This window comes from Chelonoidis abingdonii, chromosome 24 (assembly GCF_003597395.2).
Source record: "Chelonoidis abingdonii isolate Lonesome George chromosome 24, CheloAbing_2.0, whole genome shotgun sequence".
Taxonomy (NCBI): domain Eukaryota; kingdom Metazoa; phylum Chordata; order Testudines; family Testudinidae; genus Chelonoidis; species Chelonoidis abingdonii.
This window is the reverse complement of record NC_133792.1, coordinates 3,487,922-3,510,293: the sequence shown is the minus strand read 5'-3', so window position 1 is coordinate 3,510,293 and position 22,372 is coordinate 3,487,922. Positions and strand designations below refer to the sequence as shown.

At 49.5% G+C, this 22,372-nt stretch overlaps 1 protein-coding gene across 3 annotated transcripts in view; it reads right to left on the bottom strand.

The window, feature by feature from the left end:
• Positions 1 to 22,372, bottom strand: part of RGS3 (regulator of G protein signaling 3) — a 235,466-nt gene that overhangs the window by 107,439 nt on the left and 105,655 nt on the right. For all 3 annotated transcript variants that reach the window (XM_075060499.1, XM_075060500.1, XM_075060501.1), the window contains one exon: positions 8,998 to 9,041. In XM_075060499.1, coding sequence (XP_074916600.1) covers positions 8,998 to 9,041 — 44 coding nt within the window. The remainder of the gene's footprint in view (positions 1 to 8,997; positions 9,042 to 22,372) is intronic.

Sequence of the window (22,372 nt, the reverse complement as noted above, 5' to 3'; positions counted from 1 at the left end):
TAGCTAGAACTAGATAACTTCATGGAGGATAGGTCCCATCAATAGCTATTATATGACTTCTTTGTTTCGGTCTTCACTGGAAGTCTGAAGAATGCATAACATAGAGAATGCTTATGGGAAGGGGGTTGATTTAGAAGATAAAATAAAAAGAACCAAGTAAAAATCACTTAGAAAGTTTAGATGCCTGAAGTCACCAGGGCTGATGGAATTGCATGTGATACTCAAGTGAGCTAACAGAGAGGTGTCTTACCTCTAGCTATTTATCTTTGGAAATCATGGGAGATGGAGAGATTCAGAAGACTGGAAAAGGGCAATATAATGCGCCATACGTTAAAAGGGGAATAAAAACACCAGGAAACTACACCAGTACATTAACTTCTGTGCCAGGGAAGATGAACAAGTAATTAAAGAATTCATGCTACAGAACACTGTTGAAGGTTGGTAAAGTGATAAGATACCAGCATGGATTTAGTAAAAAACAAATCTGGTCAAACTAAAATCGTGTCAAACAATCTGATAGCTTCTTTGATAGATAACAGTCTTGTGGATAAGGGGAGAACGGTGGATTGGTATACAGATTTAGTTATGCATTTGATGATGGTCTCGCATGATATCCTTATCGATAAACTAGGCAAGTACAATTTAGATGGGGCTACTTTTAATTGGTGGCGTGCAATAACTTGACCTGGATAAAACCATACTCAGGAGGGAGTAGCTTATGTAATGCGTTCCCAATCCTGCTGGAAGGTATAACAAGTGGGTTCCACAGGGGTCTGTTTTGGACGGCTCTGATTCAATATCTTCTCAACGGACTTAGATGTTGGCATAGAAAGTACGCTTATTAAGTTTTGCAGACTGAATACCAAACTGGAGGGATGCAACTGCTTTGGAGGACAGAATCATTAATTCAAATGAATCTGGCAATTGAGAATGCTCTGAGGTAAACGGTGAAGTTAATAAAGACAAAGGTGCAAAGTCTACCACTAGAGGACAATCAGTTTCACACATACAGAATGGGAAGACATTTGTCTAGAAGGTGTATGGCAGCCTGCTTAGTGAATTGTTCCCATTGTTCTTAGTGAATTCCCCCACGAGTATAAAACAGGTGTTAAAGTTGTACGGCTCCTTTACATTGCCATTGTGCTGTAAAGGACAGTATGGCTTATAAATGTATATGGTGCTTCAGTGATTAGAACTGATCTAAATTTTTGGACTGAAAAAGTTTCCTATCTCAATGTGCTGGAGGTGCTCAGTAGTCAATATAAATTGTGAATTTGACTCCCTAGCCTTCACTTGCTCTTCAGTTGCCTATGAGCATACGGCTGCATATATTTGTTGACTAATACCTAGAAATAAAGGGTCAAACCTAGCGACATTACCGTTAGACAGAGAGGGTTGGGGATTTCCTCCAATGCTGCCCACTCCCATTCTCCATCCACTGTATTCTAGTTTAAAGAAATTACCAAAATAATTGAAACCAGCATGATTATATTCTATGTTCCATTCTGTGCATCCGATAAAGTGGGCTGTAGCCCACAAAAGCTAATGCTCAAATAAATTTGCTAGTCTCTAAGGCCACAAGTACTCCTGTTCTTTTTGTGGATACAGACTAACACGGCTGCTACACTAAAACCATAATTACATTGTTTTATTTTGACAAAATATGCTGAATTTTAAAATATTGTATATGGAATTTTTAGGCGTAGAATTCTCTCAGAAGCAAGAAGGGCACAAGACTTTTTACTTAGCTTTGCAGATCACCTCCTATTTGAAATTCGCCTCCTGCTGGAGCTCCTGCAGGCCTCAGGCAGAAGCATTTTGCGCTGAATTGACCATTTGTTGGCAAAGGGGGGGTGCAGTGCCAGTGAGGGACAGGAAATCCAGTGGTGTTATCCCCACAGGAACAGTGAGAAGAGAGCAATGGCAGGGTCCAATGGAACCAGTCTCCCTACCTTGCATTCTTGCATGTGGCTGGGCTTTGGAGGGTGGGAAGCAGTTGATGAGTGCATCCTGCAGTAATTCATGGGCCAGGTTTGCCAGCAGGCCCTAGCAGCTCTGCAGGGCTGAGACAGCCCAGTGTGGCCAAAGGTGCCTAGGGATCTGACTGTGTAACCCCACTGCCAATATAGAAGACTCTCTCTCACTGAGGCGCTGGCGCACTCCTGTCGCAAGCCGTGGCTGTCTCATTGCTGTCCTGGCCTCCCTCCCTCAGCTCTAGCCTGGAGCCAGCCATACTCAGCAGGAAAGCACTGTTTACAAAAGGAAGCAGGCTCTGTCTCCACAGTCTGCAGGGAGGCTGAGCTTTGTGCCCAGGCAAAAAGGGAAGTTATGCAGCTGTCGCCCAGACTGACCAGCACATCCATCAGGATGACAGGGACAGCCCCTCTGAGGGGCACACGCTGCTGGCTCTGGGAGGCATGGACACCTGGGACTTTCTTTTTTTAAGGCTGCCAACTTGTGCTCCAGAATCTCAGCTTTCATTTAAAACAGACAGAGTCTCTACCCCACACAACTCTGAAGATAACCTTGAAAATATGGTATAACCAATGAATGGAGTGATGCCTGCTTGATTCTGTGGTCAGGTTGAAACAATAGCTCACAAAGGTAAGTTCTGCCCCTATCTGTCTTGAGGGTCAGGTGCTCTGAAGCCCAAAGATGAAAACTAAAACACCATTGGCACTAACCACAGAGCTGTAGGGCTGGAAGGGACCTTGAGAAGTTCTCTAGTCCATTTCCCACCCCCCGCTGGGGCGGGGCCAAGTAAACACAGACCATCCCACACAAACATTTGTCTGAAGCCCCCCCAGTGACCGGGATACCACTACCTCCCTTGGGAATCAGTTCCTCTGCTTAACCCCCCTGAGAGTTAGAACATTCTCCTTAATATTTAACCTAAATCTCCCTTGCTGCAGCTTACCCCCATTCCTTCTTGTCCTGCCTTCGCGGACATTGTGGTCTTTATAACAGCCCTTAGCATATTTGAAGCCTGTTATCAGCCCCTCAGTCTTCATTTCTCAAGACTAAACGTGCTCAGTTTTTTAACCTTTGCTCACAGATCAGGTTCTCTAAACCTTTTATCATGTTTGTTCCTCTCTTCTGGACTCTCCAATTTGTCCACATCTTTTCTAAAGTACAGTGCCCAGACGTGCACACTGCACTGCAGCTGGGCCGCACCGGTGCTGCATGGAGCAGGACAGTTCTGTGAAGACAGCCTAGGACTACATTGCATTATTGGCTCAGGCTCACTTTGTGAGCCACTCTAACCCCCCAGATCCTCCCCAGCATTAGGAGCCCTGGCCAGTTAGTCTCCATTTTGTAGCTAAGCTTTGGTTTTTCCTTTCTAAGTGTAGTACTTTGAACTTGTCTTCATTGACTTTCACCTTGTTCATTTCAGACCAATTATTCAATTAATCAAGGCCATTTTGATTCTAATTCTGTCCTCCAAAGAGCAGCAACCCTCCCACCCTGGCATCTGGGAGGGCTAGGACAATGCCTGCAATATCTTTGGGGTCCACTGCTTCAAATAAATGGTTCCTGTATGATTCTGTCCTGCTCCATGGGGCAGGGCTGCACAGCTCCTCCAGGAACTACGAACAGTGGGTGGAGATTAAGGCAAATCAGCCAGGCTGGAACCCACCAGACAAACCACCTCCTGGGGAGGCTCATGCATACTGGTTCAAACTGGCTTTCCAGAGACCAACAGATGAAAAAAGGACTATTGGATAAATAGCCAGAGTTCAAACTGACTCAGGCTGTTTGTTCTGATCCAGTAAACAGCCAGGACCTCCTTCCAAAGGGTGCCCCAATCCTCATGGAAGGGTTGGAAAAACTGAACCTATCAGGGGCCCATGAGACTGAGGGCTGACCTATGGTAAGCTTTTAGCCTGCATATAGGAAACTTTATTGTCTTAATATGTTTTCTTTGTGATGCTTTTACGTTAAGAATAAAAGGTGCTTGCTCGGAAGGAGCTGCGTGGTCACTTGTGACTGCTGGCAATACACTGGTCATAGTTCTCGGAGAGAAAGCAAAGTGCAGGCATTGTCTGCTAGGCAGACTGGCTTGCTGGGGATATAATAGTGTAATTCATGGAGCTATGCAGCCTTAAAACCCTGGTCTGGAAGGAGAGAGATGTGGGTGATAGCTGGGAGCCATAAACCTTTCAATATGTGCTCTTGAGAGATCACAAAAGAGGAATACAGGTGCAGTTACCCCAAAACTGTAACAGTGTCATCCACAGATTTTATACACATACTCTCTACTCCAATATTTTCATTAATGACTTGGACAATGAACAGTACTGGACCCAGGACTGACCCTTCTGGGACCCGACTAGATACATCTTCCCATTTGACAGTCAGCTATTGATCTCTACTCTTGGAGTAAGGTCTTTCAATCAATTGTGCACCCACCTTGTAGTAATTTCATCTAGACCACATTTCCCTAGTTTGCTTAGGAGACTGTCATGTGAGACTGTGTCAAAAACCTTCCTAAAATCAAAATATATCACATCTACTGCTTCCCCCAATCCACTAGGCCAGTATCCCTGTCAAAGGAGGTAATCAGGTTGGTTTGGCATGATTTTTCCTTAAAAAATCCATCTTGTCTATTCTTCATAACTCTGTTGTCCTCTGGGTGCTTACAAATCAATTAAGAATTTGTTCCAGTACCTTGTCATGTTATTGAAGCTGGGCTGATATTTCATTGCTGATCTGTACATGAAAGAAGATGGAGGAGCTGATTGTGATCATCTCATAACATAATATGAGCCATAGCCTCCTTCTGCCACCTCAAGTGGGCACAGCTGGGTTTGTGGGGAAAGCTGGAGTGAGCCCACCCCACCACAATTTAATCACTAGAACTCTCATTCGCCTTCCTTCCTGCTAACAGCAGCACTTTGCATTTCGATAGCACTGTACATCTACGGATCTCCACGTACTCAGCAGACAACGAATTCAGCCCCAGAACCCTCATCCACTGCAGATGGCAGGTAAAGCTTTCACCCCACCAATGCACAGTGAGTTTAAGTGGCTCACTCTTGGTCACCAAGTAAGTCAGTGGCAGAGCTAAGACTGGAACCCAGCTGTCCTCTCTCCCAGGCCTGTACTTTACCCATCAACCCTCCTTCATCCTTTAGTCTAGCACAGGCAGCAGCTGCATTATTCTCCTTAGCTCCCAGGACAGTAACCTCTTTGTCATGGCAGTGAGACAGCATGTCAACTGGGAGAAGATGAGTGAGTCAAGATTCACAAGCTCTATTCCTGTCTCTGCCACTAACTCACAGGTATGATTAGGGCCCTACCAAATTCACGGCCGTGAAAAGTGCGTCACAGACCACGGAATCTGGTCTCCCCCATGAAATCTGGTCTTTTGTGTACTTTTACCCTATACTAAACTAAAGGCCAGGTAACAGTATACAAAAGTACAGAATGTTTCTCAAACTGCGGGTCCTGCCCCAAAGACTGCAGGGCTATTCAAGAGGGGTCATGTTACTGCCACCCTTACTTCTGCGCTGTGGCTCGTGGCAGCGCTGCCCGGACAGCTGCTCTACAACTGCCAAGCTCCGAAAGCAGTGAAATATAAGGGTGGCAATACTGAGACTCCTCTCCCAACAACAGCCTTGCACCCCTTTCTCGGGTCAGGCCCCCCAGCTTGAGAGATGCTGTTTATATTTTGCTGTTTTTAAATACATATTCATGCTTTGTTACACCATGAAATTTAAGATTTAAATATCTAAACCCATGAAATTCAAGGTGTTTTAAATGCTATGACTGTGATTTACAAAAATGGAGTGTGAATTTGATAGGTCCTATTTGATGTTGGGCGAGTCATTTCCCCCCTCTGTGCCTCAGTTTCCCCTCTGTACAGTTGGAATGACATGTCTCTGTTATGCTCACTGAGCTTGGTTAAAGGAAGATGCTTCATCATTACCTCTCTCCCCTCGCCTGCCCTCCCCGAGCCTCCTGCCTGTTCTTGTGTATTCACAATCACTTTGTCTTATTGTTTAGAATCCTTTCCTTTCCCCCCACTCAGTGCTGCATGAAGGGCTCCCCCAAAGCAGCAAAGCAGGTGTCGCTGCCTGCCTGGACGGGGAGTGATGCTAGCTACATACACAACAGGTGGGAAACACACAAAGGAAGCAGACTGAAAAAACCAGGGACAGAATACTCCCTCTTCCCTCTGCCAGCTCCAGCACTCCCTGAAGCAGGGCAGGCCCAGCATTTTCAGGCAAGAGTGCAATTTGTACAGGCCCTTGGACACCCTCAACCAGTTCTCGCACTGCACGGGGCAGGGAGTCTACCCTTGTTCTGCACCCGCCTGAACCAGGCACGAAGGCTCTGTGCTCTTTCCAGCAGCAATGGGTGACTGAGTAGAGAGCGGGTGGCACTGATGGAAGGGAGAGATTAACGAGATGCTGGCTGGGATGGCAGCGATCACCCAAGTTTGAGAGAGGCCACAGCTTTTCAGCAGAGATGAGATGCACTGTTACGGTGATGGCATCTTTGTGTCTAAAGGCTTTTACTGATCAAAGCATGAGCACCCCCTGCTGGCGGATGAGCCAGGGTACACAGCTGAAAGCATGCCCTTGGCTTCAGACTAAGATGAACACAGGCAATTGCAAGGCTAGACATAACTTAGGGAAGTGGAGAGAAGGAGAAGAAGGGCTTCCTAAATCCTGCATTACTGGCCCAAACTCTGCCCACTCTCCAGAGTTACCAGCCTCAGCAGCAGGGCTGCAGAAATTAATGCTGGGGAAGAGCAAGAAGTGAATGTTTCTGACTTTTGATCCAACTATCACGTTAGCTGGGTATCAGTTGTGGCTACCAGGGAGCAGAGCTGTGGGACAGATTCATAGTTGCATTCAAACCCTGTACAAGGACAGAGCTTGGCATTTCACTACCGCTTGGCAAGAACAAGCCAACTCTGCACAAAAAACTCCTGCAAAATGTTCTGTTTATCGGATCTAAACCTCCAAACATGGTACATTGGAATCCAAAATGGAGCTTAGGCTAGGGCTCCACTAGAGAGCTTGCAGTGGCACAGCTGCACCAATCTGGGGTGGTGGAACTGGGCAGGGCAGGGGGCTATGCCCTCCTACTTTTTACCAGCTGCAATGGCAAGCAATGAGGGTGGAGGGCGGGACCTTGGGGAGAAGGAGTGGTGTGGGGATGAGGCCACAGTTCAGGCAATGGTGCAGCCCCCCCCACACACACACACACTTATAGGGAGCTTCTGCCAGTGATGCACTGTAAGCTCTGTGTAGCCACTCTAAGCCAACAGGAGAGAGCTCTCCCCTCTGCTTCATTCCTCCAGCCCCCCGTGAGCATGAATTCTGTTGCTGTGGGGTGGCTAATTCACACCTCAGAGAGACATGTCCACTGAAGCTGTAGTGTAGCCATAGCCTTGGACAAGGGTTGCACTTTCCCACTGACATGCTCTCTGCTTCAAGGGGAAACTGACAATTGGGAAAAATGCTACATTTTAGGGTCACAACATGATTATTATTGATTTGTATCATGGTAGTGTCAAGAGCTTTCAAACGAGGTTGGGGCTGTGTTGTGCTAGGTGCTGTATGTAGCATAGGGACAGACTGTGCCTGCCCCACAGATCTTATAATTGAAATAGACAAACAGAGAGTGGGAGGGCAAAGAAAGAGGGTCACGCAGCAAGTTCTAGACCAGGGTCGGTACCTTTCAGAAGTGCTGTGCCGAGTCTTTATTTATTCACTCCAATTTAAGGTTTTGTGTTCCAGTAATACATTTTAATGTTTTTAGAAGGTCTCTTTCTATAAGCCTATAATATATAACTAAACTATTGTTGTATGTAAAGTAAATAAACATTTTAAAAATCTTAAGAGGCTTCATTTTAAAATTAAATTAAAATGCAGAGCCCCCCGGACTGGTGGCCAGGACCCAGGCAGTCTGAGTGCCACTGAAAATCAGCTCACGTGCTGTCTTTGGCATACGTGCCATAGGTTGCCTACCTCTGTTTTAGACCCAAACTCCTGCCCTCTAAATACCAGGCCTTGAAATCAGGAACAACATGGAGTTATTTGCAAAAAAAAAAAAAAAACCAAAAAGCAGGGACAAGATCTGGTAACTGGGTAGGTTAATTTCACAAAGAACAAGTTCTGCAGCTCTCTCAACTCATTTCTGACAAAGGGAACTTGACTAAAATACAAGTAATTATAAACATGTATGTGATATTCAGTCATCTCCTATCCGTATGCTTTTAGATCTGTGTTTTACAGTGTAATTCCAGTTATGCAAATGCCCTTTACCCGAAAATCCTAGTTATGTGAATCCACTGTGTGCGCTCCCTGAAACCTTATGTTAATCACCAGCTAATAACTTTTCAATTAGCCTCTTAGTGCTAATCAATGACTTTGTGTTTGTACAGCTGTTCTGAGCTGTCACTTGCAGTCTCTGAAACCTAATCCCATTTCAGCAGTAAAAGAAACCTGACAGGATTATATGCAGCTCAAAATAGCACTTCTGTCTACCCCAATGTCCAGTGACCCTAACGCCATTTGGATAAATAGGAACTTACTATGTGTTGGGTTTGGTTGTTCCTACTTGCTTGTTTAAAAGTCTGATTTTGAAGGCAAGAACAGAAAACCACCTGTAAACTCATATCGAAATAAACTGGCAAAGAAATCCATGAGTGGGCTAAAGAACCCAAAGGCACCAATCGAAAGTCAGAGCAGTGGGGAAAGAGTTGCCTCCTGACTGGAGTGGCGGGGCGGGGCGGGAGGAAAGGGTACAGGCATCAACTCTTCACTGCCTCCTGAGTCACAGATTCCACTTAACAGCTTCTTACTCAAGATATGCTGGCTGGAGCCATTTATGTTTCCTTTCCCAACAACTGGCAAACTAGTTCAAAAGAGAAGTGTAATTGAGCCAGTCCTCGCTCGCTCTCTCTCCCCACTACAAAGAACTGGTTAGTGTGCAGTACATTTTAGGCTCTGTGGAGTTCAACTCCCAAAGCTCTACACTCACCTCTGCAAGGTAGAGGATGCAGAATTTCAGATCTTCAGAAGAACCTATAAGGGAAAAAACAAGGCCAAAATCAGGCTTTGGCTACATCTGGGCCTCCACAAGCAAAGATCTCTGGACTCAGCTGTGGGGTTGCATTTAATGAGCAAAGGTTGAAGTTCTGCATGGCAGGTTGTCAGCTGGGAGCGATGTCTGCTGCAGCTGGCTTCCAAAGGGATGGATTAAGGCTGATGAAGCAGGCAAACTGGCTCTGGTCTGGAAAGCGGAGGTGCTTTCCATTTACTCACTGCACAATTAGGGCTTTTTCTCCAGGCTCATTTCCCTGAAAAAGGGTGTCTCTCTCTCTCTCTCTGTCACAGCTGTAGCCTGGTAGGGTTGGTCAATGCACTGTGCAGGCAAGGGCCAACCTGATGCAGAAACAAAGCAAGAGGCTGCTTAGGGCCCTGGTCCACTGGAAGCTGTGCAGCACATGGGCTGGGCTAGCACTGAGATCAGAGGGGAATGTCGCTCAGAACTGGCTGCCCTCCTGGCAGGCTGCAGACTGGGGTCTCTGGGAATTAGAAGGCTGGAGTTAGTACAGGCAATTGTCATTACACACAGACTCACCCCTGGTCTCCACACTGATCACTGAACATCTCTCCACCCTAGGGCTTTAGGGAAAGGAATCTCCTAAATTCACATCGGGACACAGGAATTGCCTGACTGGATCAGAAACCCAAGGTCCATCTAGCACAGTGTCCTGTCTCTAGCAGTGGCCAGCACCAGCTACGTCAGAGGAAGTGTGGGAAACAGGTCTAGGGAGGCAGCTTGGGATAACCTGTCCCCAGGGGCAGTTCCTGACCCCCAAGAGCCCTGACAAACTCTTGGCTATTACTACCGTAACTCTGGATATGTTATTGGTATAAATGCGCAGCCTCATTTGAAACCTTCTAAGCTCTTTTGCTCAATAATTTCATGTGGCAGGGAGTTCAGCTGTCTAATTATACAATATGTGAAAAAACATTTCCTTTTATGGGTTCTGAATGTACTGCCTTTCCATTTTGTTGAACGCCCCCTTGTTCCTGTGTGATAAGACAGGCTGAACAGAGGCTCTTGAAATACCTTCTCTGTGTATGCATTACTCTGTATTCTGTTAGCATTGTATTCGTCTCCTCTGTAAGGTACAGGCCCAATCTTCCCAATCTCTCGTGGTCTGGGAGTCTGTCCCTGGTCATTCCCATCGCTTGTCTCTGAGCCTCCTGGATTTCTACAAAGTCCTTTGTGAGACGGAAAGATCCTCTGTAGCCAGGGGCGGCTCTATGTATTTTGCCGCCCCAAGAACAGCAGTCAGGCGGCTTTCAGTGGCACGCCTGCTGGAGGTCCGCCGGTCCCGTGCCTTCGGCGTACCTGCCGCCGATATTGCCGCCAAAGTCGCGGGACCGGCGGACCTCCTGCAGGTGTGCCGCTGAAGGCAGCCTGACTGATGCCCTCACGGAGACCGGCAGGCCGCACCCCCTGCAGCCCCAGGCACGTGCTTGGTGCGCTAGTGCTTGGAGCCACCCGTCTATAGCGAGGCTGCCTTCACATCCCTCCCATCTGCACAGCACATGCAGGACAGGGCCACATACCTGAGCCAAAGGAGGCTGGGGGGAAAGACAACCAGAGCAGAGGAGGCAGGAACAACATGCCAAAGGAGGTAGAGGGCTTGTGCCTCTCGGCACTCCCAGCCCTGCCATGCTGCCCCATTTCCTACTCTCCGGTGCAGGGAAAAGGGATGCAACCCAAAAGCCTGTCACCTTGACAAGGGCCCCATGAGCCAGCTCCATGTGTGCACCCCTCCCTCTGGAACAACCCCAGGGACCTGACTCCTCCTAGCCCTGCCCCCACCCCCGGCAGGCAGGGAGGCCTCTGACCTGAGGGGGTGGAAGGAGCCGCTGCTCAGGAAGCGGAGACGTAACACTTCCCCTGCATTCTGTGGCTACATCTACACAGGGATAAAAACTCTGCGGCTGGCCCAGGTCAGCCGACTCGGGCTGCAGGGCTGAAAAATTGCCATGTAGGGGTTCAGGCTTGGGCTGGAGCCGAGCTCTAGGACCCTGCAAGGAGGGAGGTCCCAGAGCACAGGCTCCAGGCCGAGCGTCTGCACTGCAATTTTTAGCCCTACAGCCGGAGCCCTGCGAGCCCGAGTCAGCCAGCCTGGGCCAGCTGTGGCTGTACCGCAGGGTCTTTTATCCTGCAGAGCCACTGCCAGCACAGGCTCTCCAGGAGACCTGTCTCCATGCAGCTAGCACCCTGCGTGGCCCTTGGAAAGGGAGGTGATGAGAGAGCATGAGTCATTCCAAAGCGACAGTGAAGCCTTTGTGAAGCCTGGAGCTTCCTCATCTCCTAACCCCGTTCAGCATAGCATGGCTGAGGAAGGCTGCTAGGACTCGCTCCAGTCCAGACAGTTGCTGCAGCACTAGGGACCAGCTAAGCAAACAGACTGGCTGGTGTTTTCCACTGACAGACTTTGCTGAGAGTGATGCCCCCTTGCCCTCCATATGGGATCTACTGGAGGGAAGGAGAACCTCCGACTGTGCTGAGCCCTGGGAAAACCAGCCCGCGGCAGACACCTGAGCCCAGGCTCACTCAACGACATTAGTCAACACACCACAGGGCCACTTGCACTTTACAGAAGGACATTCAACCTACTCAAGGATGTTCCCCTGGGGCACCATGGCCCCCTGCTCCCAGGGCAAGGTGAGTTTTAAAATGTGATCTCCTGTGTGGAGCAGGCTGGCACTGCAATTCATGCTCAGGTGCGATTCTTGCTAATGGCAAAGTCAGTACAAGTCAGTCTCATTCTCACAGCGTGTGTAGCATTAATGATGGAACCAGGCTGTCTCACACTCTTCAGAGAACTGCAGACTAACCATCCCAGTGCAATCAGCAGCCCTGGAGTTCCCAGCTGGCATGAGAGGCTGATGCCACCAGTGCCTTCACCAGGAGGGAGATGGGCAGAATTCAATTTTTATTTTTTTAGAATTGTTATGGATAATATCAGGGGGTATTTAAAAGCATTTTTATTATTTTTATTGATTTAAATTTTCATATTGCAGGAAATTTGGGAGATCAGACAATAATTATTTAATGACAGTAGGTGCTGAAATTCCAAATATTAAAGCTTTGTAGCCATTAAAACAGAAACTGTCAACATTACATGTCAAAATATACCATGTCAATATCCTCCAGACACCTACCACATTCTCAAGCAGTGTTTTCCCTACTTTGCCTCTCTGCACATTTTGATTTTGATCAGTTTTTGCAGGTGCGCTGAAATCAATGTTTACCAGCTTTGACTGATAAAATTAATCCTTCCAAGGCTATCCCTGAGCAGCAAAGACAGCGCACACAGCAATGCAACATGCTCAGCTTTTTCCTTACAGTGACTTTCTGCTGGCCTTTGGTGAGCACGGTCTGGGGGATTACAGGCTTCCCCCACTCCAACTACCAGGGCTGGGACAGACTGAGACGCTACATGGCCTTGGTTTTAAAGGGCACAATGTCCCCTTTGCAGGGACGGTTGTGCCCAAGTCCCAGGACATGCTGGTGACATCCCGATATGCTGGGAATGCTGTTGGAGAGGTGTCAGATAAAGAACACTTTAGCACAATGCATATCTGCAGGCATCCAGAGCTCTGCTCTGCCACATCCCATGCTGGGTTAGTTAGGGTCTGACTCCTGTGCTACTGTAACTAAGTAATGGGGCTGGGAGCCCAGGGCCTGCTTTATATCCTTACAAAAGCGAAGAAGTACGTTCCTGCACCTGAAAGGGCCCATGGCTTCCTCCACACCCCCCCAAAGGTTCCAAAGTGGCCACTAGGGGCTGTTCAAGAGCTCACACACCACCTCTCGACTTACCACTCCCACATGCCCGGACATCCCACCAGCACCCCAAGACATAAGAACAGCCGTACCGGGTCAGACCAAAGGTCCATCTAGCCCAGTATCTGTCTACCAACAGTGGCCAATGCCAAGTGACCCAGAGGGAGTGAACCTAACAGGCAATGATCAAGGTATCTCTCCTGCCATCCATCTCCATCCTCTGACAAACAGAAACTAGTTCTCTTTTAAACACTGTTACAGTCCTAGCCTTCACAGCCTCCTCAGGCAAGGAGTTCCACAGGTTGACTGTGCGCTTCGTGAAGAAGAACTTCCTTTTATTTGTTTTAAACCTGCTGACAGTTCCTACGCAGGCTGTCCCAGGACTCCCACAGCATCTTAACCCAGACAGTCATCAGGGTTGCCTTGCACGGCCAAAGCCAGCATTCTGGGTGACCCTGCAGATGCCTCCAGCTAGGGTGGGTGGAGATTAGGAGGCCAGGCCAGTTACTTGATACTGGGGTTTCATGGCCACTTCCCTTTACTCTTCCTTAGTGTACAAAATCCCACTTCTCCCCTCCTCTCAAATGTGGCCTTTCCTTACCTCCTTCACTCTGAAGAGCAGAGAGATGAAACTAGGGCCCTGCTTAGCACAATGTGGGTATCAGGCAGGAGACTGGTCACGCAAGATGCCACCACAGCCCATTTGCAAGGTTGATAATCCAGCTCCCCGAGGGGCTGGCTAGGCTCAGACACAAGCATCCCCCGGCCCGATAAGAGGAGAGTGACACTGGCTAGTAGCTGCTTTGGGAAAGTTACAGTCTTGAGATGTTGTATTTGGGTTCCTGCAATAATACTTCATAACAGATGGCTGCTTAATACGGGAGGACAAAACACATGGCCCCTGGGACTGATTTCCCTTCTGAGCGGCCAACGCCCTTCTGGAAAGTTACAGACATAAGCAAGAACCCTATCTCTGCAGGGCCCCTCCCTCCCTTCCCAGACCCCATGGCAGGGTCATTGCTGGGCAATGTACACAAGTAGGCAGTTCTGGGGCTGGAAGAACACACTGGCCAGGTGACTAATCACCTATTATGGGGTGAGGAAGTACAGAGGAGCGAAAAGTCTACCTCTGACATTTTATACCCACTACATGGGATAAGAGGAGTCACAGGAACATAAGAATGGCCACACTGGGTCAGACCAATAGTCCATCTAACCCAGTATCCTGTGCTCTGACAGTGGCTGGTGCCAGATTCTTCAGAGGGAATGAACAGAACAGGGCACTTTCCAGTGATCCATCCCTTGCCATCCACTCCCAGCTTCTGGCAGTTGGAGATTTAGGGATACTCACAGCCTGACCATCTTAGCTAACAGACATTGATAGACCTCTCCTCCATGAATTTACCTAGTTCTTTTTTGAACCCAGTTATACTTTTGGCATTCACAACATCCCCAGGCAATGAGTTCCACATGGTGACCGGGTGTTGTGTGAAGAAATACTTCCTTTTGTTTGTTTTAAACTTGCTGCCTAGTAATTTCATTGAGTGACCCCCTGGTTCTCATGTTATGTGAAGGGGTAAATAACACTTCCCTAGTCACTTTCTCCACACTAGTCATGATTTTATAGCCTCTATCAGATCCCCCCTTCGTCGTCTCTTTTCTAAGATGAACAATCCCAGTCTTTTAAATCTTTCCTCGTATGGAAGCTGTTCCATAGCCCTAATAATGTTTGTTGCCTTTTTCTGTTTGTAACCCCCAAGGAGATGACATAGATTACTGGGAATCTGTCTGCTGGCAGCTCAGGGGTGAGGCACTGTCCCAGGTAGGGTGGGGGAGCCAAGGCAGACTCAGAGTCTGCCCGGCAACCAACAGGGAGTGAGATGCCCCTCCCAGGGAGCTCAGGAAAGGAGAGAAACTATTTTTTGAGTCAGTCTGGAGCCAGCCAGGGCAAGGGCAGGACTGGCTGTGTGGGGAGCTGGTGAGTCCCAGGCCTGCAGGCAGGGTTTCCCCTGAGAACTGGCCTCTAGGGACCTGAAAGCAAGATCCTCAGCTGGGCTTTTCCCTCTCCACGGATGATTCCCAGTTTGTAGAGCTTTGCTGGGAAACTTCCCCAGCCAAGCTGAGTTCACCCTCCAACTCCCTAGGTGAGACCAGTCACTACCTGGTCAGCTCTGCTCTGCTGCTAGTCCAGGGCTGCTGCCTGCTGTGTGTGTGTCTGGAGGCTGGGCTAGGAGATGACAGTTTGGATTTTGGTACTGTTGTGTAACCTGCACCTTGAGTCCTGCATCCCTTTGTGATGAGGTGAAATCCTGAGACCGAAGCAGCCTGACTCCTGCCTGAAGAGGATCCCGGCCAGCAGAGATCAGCCCCTCTGCAGTGACTGAGGAGTCCAGAGTCAGCTCTGAACCTGAGGATCATTCATGGAGTTTGTGAGTGCAAATTTTTAGTTAGTTAGTCAGAGAACTTGTTTGGGGACCCCCTACTCCCTGGATTGTGTCCTCAAGCCAGGGAGTGAGGATTTGGGGATCTTATAACCTGCTGCATATTAAACCTGTGAAGGGATTTACCACCTTCTCCCACTTGTGAGTCCTTTGGGCTGAACTGAACCCAGTCAGCCACACTGCTAAACCACGGCAGAGACGATATCGTGGTCATAGGTCACCAAGGGCCCCAACAAAGTACACGTACCAACGGGACACTGATCTTACATTTGCTACCTCCAGTCATATGACTGGGGAAAATCACGAGTATTATCAGCCTGGGCTCTCCAACTATCTGGCAGGTAAGTGGGGGTTACCCTGAGGTTAGAATTTTCCTTCCAAGCTGCCCTGGTGACCCTGCCAGGAAGGAGCGAGGGGGGTGGCGGCACCGCTAAATAAATTCATAGGAAAAAATAAAGAAGATTCACCCTGCTGAGTGGGTGATGGGATCCAGAAGAACCCAGACCTGTCCATCAAAACCTGTAAGCAGACTGGTATTAAAGAAGGTAACCAGGTGGAGAGGGGGCGTTACATGTTCTTTTCCAATTCTAATGTAACATTTTTGAGAGGGGGTGACCAGAACTGCACGCAATATTCAAGGTGTGGGCGAACCATGCATTTATATAGTGGCTTCATGAATTTTTCTGGTTTACTTTCCTAATGGTTCCTAACATTCTGTTCGCTTTTTTGACTGCTGCTGCACACTGAGCAGATGTAGTCAGAGAACTATCCACAATGACTCCATGCTCTCTTCTTTGAGTCGTAACAGCCAGTTTAGATCCCATCATTTTGTATGTATAGTTGGGATTATGTTTTCCAATGTGCATCTCTTTGCATTTATCAACATTGAATTTCATCTCCCATTTTCTTGCCCAGTCACTCAGAGATCCTTTGTGAGATCCTTTTGTAGCTCTTTGCGGTCTGCTTGGGACTTAACTATCTTGAGTAACTGTGTATCATTTGTAAACTTTGCCATCTCACTGCTCACCCCTCTTGCAGATCATTTATGAATCTGTTGATCATACAGGTCCCAGTACAGATCCTCGAGGGACCCTGCTATTTACCTCTCTCCATTGTGAAAACTGACTATTTATTCCTACCCTTTGTTTTCTATCTTTTTAGCCAGTTGCTGATCCAGAAGAGGACCTTCCTTCTTCTCCCGGGACTGCTCACTTTGCTTAAAAGCCTTTGGTGAGGGATCTTGTCAAAAGACTTTCTGAAAGTCAAGTACACTATATAAAGTGGATCACTCTTGTCCATATGCTCATTGACTCCCTCAAAGAATTCTAAGAGATTGGTGAGGCATGATTTCCCTTGACAAAAGCCATGTTGACCCTTCCCCAACGCATCGTGTTCATCTCTGTGTCTAAGAATTCTGTTCTTTCCTAGAGTTTCAGCCAATTTGCCTTGTACTGAAGTTAGGCTACTGGCTTGTAATTGCTAGGATTGCCTCTGGAGTCCAGGCTCAATAAACAGTAACGAGAACCATAAGGCAAAACTAATGAGGCCTCTGAATCACCTGTCCATCACTCCCTGGACCACTTACAACATACACTCTCTCCCACAGGGGCAGGTGATCTGTGACCAGCACTGAGAGCAGCTGGAGCAACAGGAAACCCTCGAGCTCAGGCCCTGCTGGGATTCTGATCATTCACTGCACTGACACAGAAAGAGAGGAGAAAACAGAGTCTTTACTGCGGCCCAGCCACCAGTAACACTGGGGGTTCCCACCGAGACACAGCTCCCAGGTGGTGAGGAAGATCGAAACCAGCTTTCCTGTGCTCCTCTGGTGTCACTAAGCTACACTCACATGCCAGCCTGGTGTGTGTGCACACATGAGTACCACCAATCCCAAGCTTCATGGGCGCCAGGTATCATAGGCTGGAGGAGGCTGTGCCTCACCAAACAGCATGGCGTGACCCCACCCATGCTCTGCCCTGGCCCAGGCTGGCTGGGGCTGAGGCTGGCCAACCTGCCACGGGTACTCTGGGCGACTGGCACTAGGGCCGCACCGCCCAGTGCTCCAGGGATGCCTGCCTGGTGATCCAGAGATGGAGGTGCCGCGGCTGTGCCATACCGGCATGGGAACTAGGGGTGAGGGGAGTGCTGCAGCACTCCTGGCTGCTGGCCCCACACGCCTGGAGTCCCGGCCTCAGCTCTGGGGTGAGGGGGTGAATAGGGGTAAGGGGGCTGGTTTTCAGCACCCCCACTATTAAAAATGTTCCAGCACCACTGCCATGTCACTGGGGCCATGGTGAGATGCTCTGGGCTTCTGCAGGGGAGGGGGAACGGAAGGAGAAGGGGAGATGAGGGACTTCGGGCACAAGGATAGGGGCCAGGACTAGCCTCCCCCAATGGCTGGATCACCAGCCGCTCATGTCAAGCATTCAAAAACCATGCAACTGACCACCCAGAATCAAGGGATTGGCTTAAAAATCATGAGTTAAAAACTCCACATTTTGGGTTCTTCATTTGATTTCTTTTATGAACCTTTCTTGGTAGAAACAAATAGAAGCTGAGATTCTCCCATATTCACATGACTCTCGGTGCCAGGGCCTTGAGAAAAACACCAAATCTCACCAGACTCTCAGTAAAATCCTGAGAGCTGACCGCACTGTGTGCATGCGCCTGTTCATGGCACGGGGCAAGGGAGGAAGCACTGGATATTGCAGGAAAGCTGGTGCACAGTGTGAAAGGGAGGGACAGACCCAGCGCCTTCCAAACAGGGCCGGCTCCAGGCACCAGTGCAGGAAGCAGGTGCTTGGGGCGGCCAATGGGAAGGGGCGGCCCATCCAGGTCTTCGGCGGCAATTCGGTGGCAGGTCCCTCGGTCCCTCTCGGAGGGAAGGACCTCCCACCGAATTGCCGCCAAAGAAAGAAGCAGCGCAATAGAGCAGCCACCGAAGTGCCGCCGATCGCGGCTTTATCTTTTCTTTTTTTTTTTCTTCCCTCTTTGCTGCTTGGGGTGGCAAAAAAGCTGGAGCCGGCCCTGCTTACAAATACTGCAGACGTGAGCTAAGGAATGAACGAGAAACCACTTGAAACAGCCTGCCAGAAAAGCTCAACCCCCAGGAATGTCCTAGCCCAGCATCCTGGAGATGACAGCCAGCTCTCTGTCTAGTCAAGATTTAACACTGCACCCATCACCATGGTATCCGAGCACCTGCCCCATCTACAAACTTCCCCACAGCCCCAACCTCAGCAGAGCTGCCTGTGACAATGGTTGTTTATATGCTGGGGTTACAGAGCACAGGGAGGGATCAGGGGGAGACACTGAATAACAAACACCACAGAAAGGACAGTTACCTGTTCCGTAACTGGCGTTCTTCGAGATGTGTTGCTTGGGTGTATTCCACAGTAGGTGTGCGTGCTCGCCATGTGCACCGGTGCCAGAAGTTTTCCCCTTAGCAGTACCCATGGGGAGGGGAAGCACTGGTGTGACCCCTGGAGTGGGGCCTCCATATCATGCTATAAGGGGAGCTGCACACTCCCCCTACCCTTGGTTCCTTCTTGCCAGACAACTCCAACAGAGGGGAAGGAGGGTGGGATGTGTAATACACCTGAGCAACACATCTCGAAGAACACCAGTTACGGAAACAAATAACTGTCCTTTCTTCTTCGAGTATTCCACAGTAGGTGACTCCAAGCTATGTCTGATGGACGTGGGTAGGAGTTTCCGGGTTTCCGGGATGCAGTACCACCCTACCAAACCCGGCATCATCCCAAGCTTGGGAGACGATCGCATAATGTGAAGAAAAGGTGTGGACAGAGGACCACGTGACAGCTCTGCATATGTCCTGGATAGGGATGTGAGCTACACAGGTGGCCAACGAGGCCTGAGCTCTCGTAGAATGCACCTTAACGATAGGCAGCGGGGAAACCCCTGCCAGGCCATAACACATGCGTATGCACGAGGTGATCCAGCAGGAAAGGTGATCCAGCTGTTGCAATGAACAGCTGCGAGGATTTCCAGAATGGCCTATTCGGTCCAGGTAAAAAGCCAGAGTCCTACACACATCTAGTGTGTGTAGGCGGCGCTCCTCGTTGGAGGAATAGGGCTTAGGACAGAGTACCGATAGGAAAATGTCCTGATCCATAGGAAGGCGGAGACCACCTTCAGGAGAAAAGCAGGGTGTGGGCAAAGCGGGACCTTATCCTTGTGGAAGACGGTATATGGGGGTTCTGACGTCAAGGCCCTAAGCTCCAAGACAAGTAGGGCTGATGGGATAGCAACAAGTAATGCTACCTTCCATGACAGGTGAGACCAGGAACACATGGCCAATGATTCAAAGGGAGGACCTGTGAGGTGGGATAACACTAGGTTTAGATCCCATTGTGGCACAGGGGGACTAGCATACGGGAATGAACGATCCAGGCCATTTAGAAAGTGGGAAGTCACACTGTGGGAAAAGACCGAGTGGCCCTGTACCGGCGGGTGGATATGGCCTCCAGAGGCACCCTGACGGAGGCGAGCATTAGCCCTTGGGTCCTCAGGGATAGGAGGTAATCGAGAATGAGTCAGAGAGATGCGGATGATGGGGAAGTTCCCTGCTCCCCCACCCATCTAGACCATTTGACCAGGTACATCCATCGTGTGGACGGCTTTCTGCTTTCCAGCCGAACTCGTTTGACTTTCTTCCAACACTTCCCCTCCTCCTCATCTAACCACGGAGCAACCACACTGTCAGGTGAAGCGTGGCCAGTATCCCCCTTCCTGCGAGAGGAGATCTGGGCGAAGCGGCAGCCTCTGCGGGGGAGCCGCTAAGACAGGGGTTGGCAACCTTTCAGAAGTGCTGTGCCAAGTCTTCATTTATTCACTCTAATTTAAGGTTTCGCGTGCCAGTTATACATTTTAACGTTTTTAGAAGGTCTCTTTCTATAAGTCTATAATATATAACTAAACTATTGTTGTATGTAAAGCAAATAAGGTTTTTTAAATGTTTAAGAAGCTTCATTTAAAATTAAATTAAAATGCAGAGCCTCCCAGACTGGCGGCCAGGACCCGGGCAGTGTGAGTGCCACTGAAAGTCAGCTTGCGTGCCGCCTTTGGCACATGTGCCATAGGTTGCCTACCCCGGCGCTAAGAGTTGCAGGAGGGTCCCGTATCAGTGTTGATGGGCCAGTCTGGGGCTATGAGGATGCCTGCGTCCTGTCTGCTTTTACTTTTTGCAGGACTTTGCCTATCAGAGGAAAAAGTGGGAAAGCATAGAAAAGTTGGCCCGACCATCAAAGGAGGAAGGCGTCCAAGATCGCATCCCTTCTCACCCCTCCCCTGGAGCAGAACTAGGGGCAGTGTTGGTTCTAATCGGTTGCAAAGAGGTCAACCTGGAGAACTCCCCACTCTCGGAAGAGCTGTAGGGTGACCACCCAGTGTAGTGACCACTCATACTGGTGGGAAAAAACCCTGCTGAGGTGATCGGCTCGCATATTGCTAATGCCAGGAAGGTGGAAGGCTCGCAGGGAGATATTGTGGGCTATACAGAACACCCATAGGCTCAGGGCTTCCAGGTATAGGGCCGAGGAGTGCATTCCTCCCTGTCTGTTGATGTAATACATCACAGCCATATTGTCTGTAAGGACTCTGATCACCTTCCTGTGAAGGTGCCCCCTGAAGGCCACCCATGCCAGCCGTATCGCCCTGAGCTCCCTGACGTTTATGTTTAGGGATAACTCTGAGGCCGACCTTCTCCCCTGGGTTTGAATGTTCCCTTTATGAGCTCCCCAGACCAGGTCCGAGGCATCTGACACCAGGTCTAGTGAGGGGGAGATTTCTCAGAAGGGGATCCCTTGCAGCATGTTGCACGGGAGGGACCACTATTGTAGGGCAGCAACTACTTGGGACGGTATCATGACAACCTTGTCCAGCCTGTCTCAGGCCTGGGAACACTGGGAGACCAGCCAGAGCTGGAGGGGCCTCATTCTGAGCCTGGCATGGCGCATCACGGATGTGCATGCCGCCCTGTTACTGAGGATCTGAAGGCACACCCTCGCTGTCGTCACTGGGAAGGCCATGACTGAGGCAGTGAGACCTTTTAGGGTCTCGAACCTGTCCTGGGGAAGAGAGGCTGTGACCTCTAATGAGTCCAGTAGAGCTGCTATGAACTGTATGCGTTGAACCGGGACTAACGTAGACTTGGTCTCGTTTACCACTAGGCTGAGATCTGCTTATGTGGACAGAAGTCTCACCTGGGCTTGTACCTGGGACCGAGAATTGCCCTTGAGAAGCCAATCGTCCAGGTAAGGGAAAATTTGTACCGCTTTCCTCCGGAGATAGGCTGCTACAACTACCATGCATTTGGTGAAAACTCTGGGGGCTGTGGAAAGGCCAAATGGGAGGACCGTGAACTGGTAATGGTCCCCCCCATAAGAGGAATTGGAGAAAATGCCTGTGTCCCTCGAAAATATGAATATGGAAGTACGCGTCCTGAAGGTCCAATCCCCCGGGTCCAGGGAGGGGATGATAGAGGCCAGGGATACCATACGGAGCCTAGCAGACCATGAAACTGTTGAGATCCCAGAGATCTAAGACGGGCCTGAGCTCCCTTTCGCCTTCAGGATCAGGAAGTATCGGGAATAGAAGCCCTTGTTCTGGAATTCTACCAGTCCCTTTTCCACCGCCCCAGGTGGAGAAGGTGCGCCACCTCCTGTTCTAGGAGGCAGCCATGCTCTGGGTCCCCAAGCCTCACCCAGCGCAGGGAGAGTGGTGGTGATGGGGTGAAGTGAACTGCAACGTGTAGCTCTTGGAAACAGTGTTGAGGATCCACTGGTCAACGTTATCCTACTCCACTCGGAAGGCAAATAAACAGTTGCAGAACACAAACTTTATTAACTGGGGAGTCTCCCTGGCAACAGGCCCAGTGGTCCTCTGCAAAGAGTCAAAACCAACTCTTCCCTGCCTTTTGCCCTTCGAGGGGCCAGGCCTCCTCCTCTTGTGGGACAGGCAGCGGTGCCACTATGACATCCTCCAGTGATGGCGAGGGGACCGACACGGAGCCTAGGGAGTTGGACGGTACTGGTTGGTCGATCCCCGGTCAGAGTTCGGGCGCGGTGCCATCG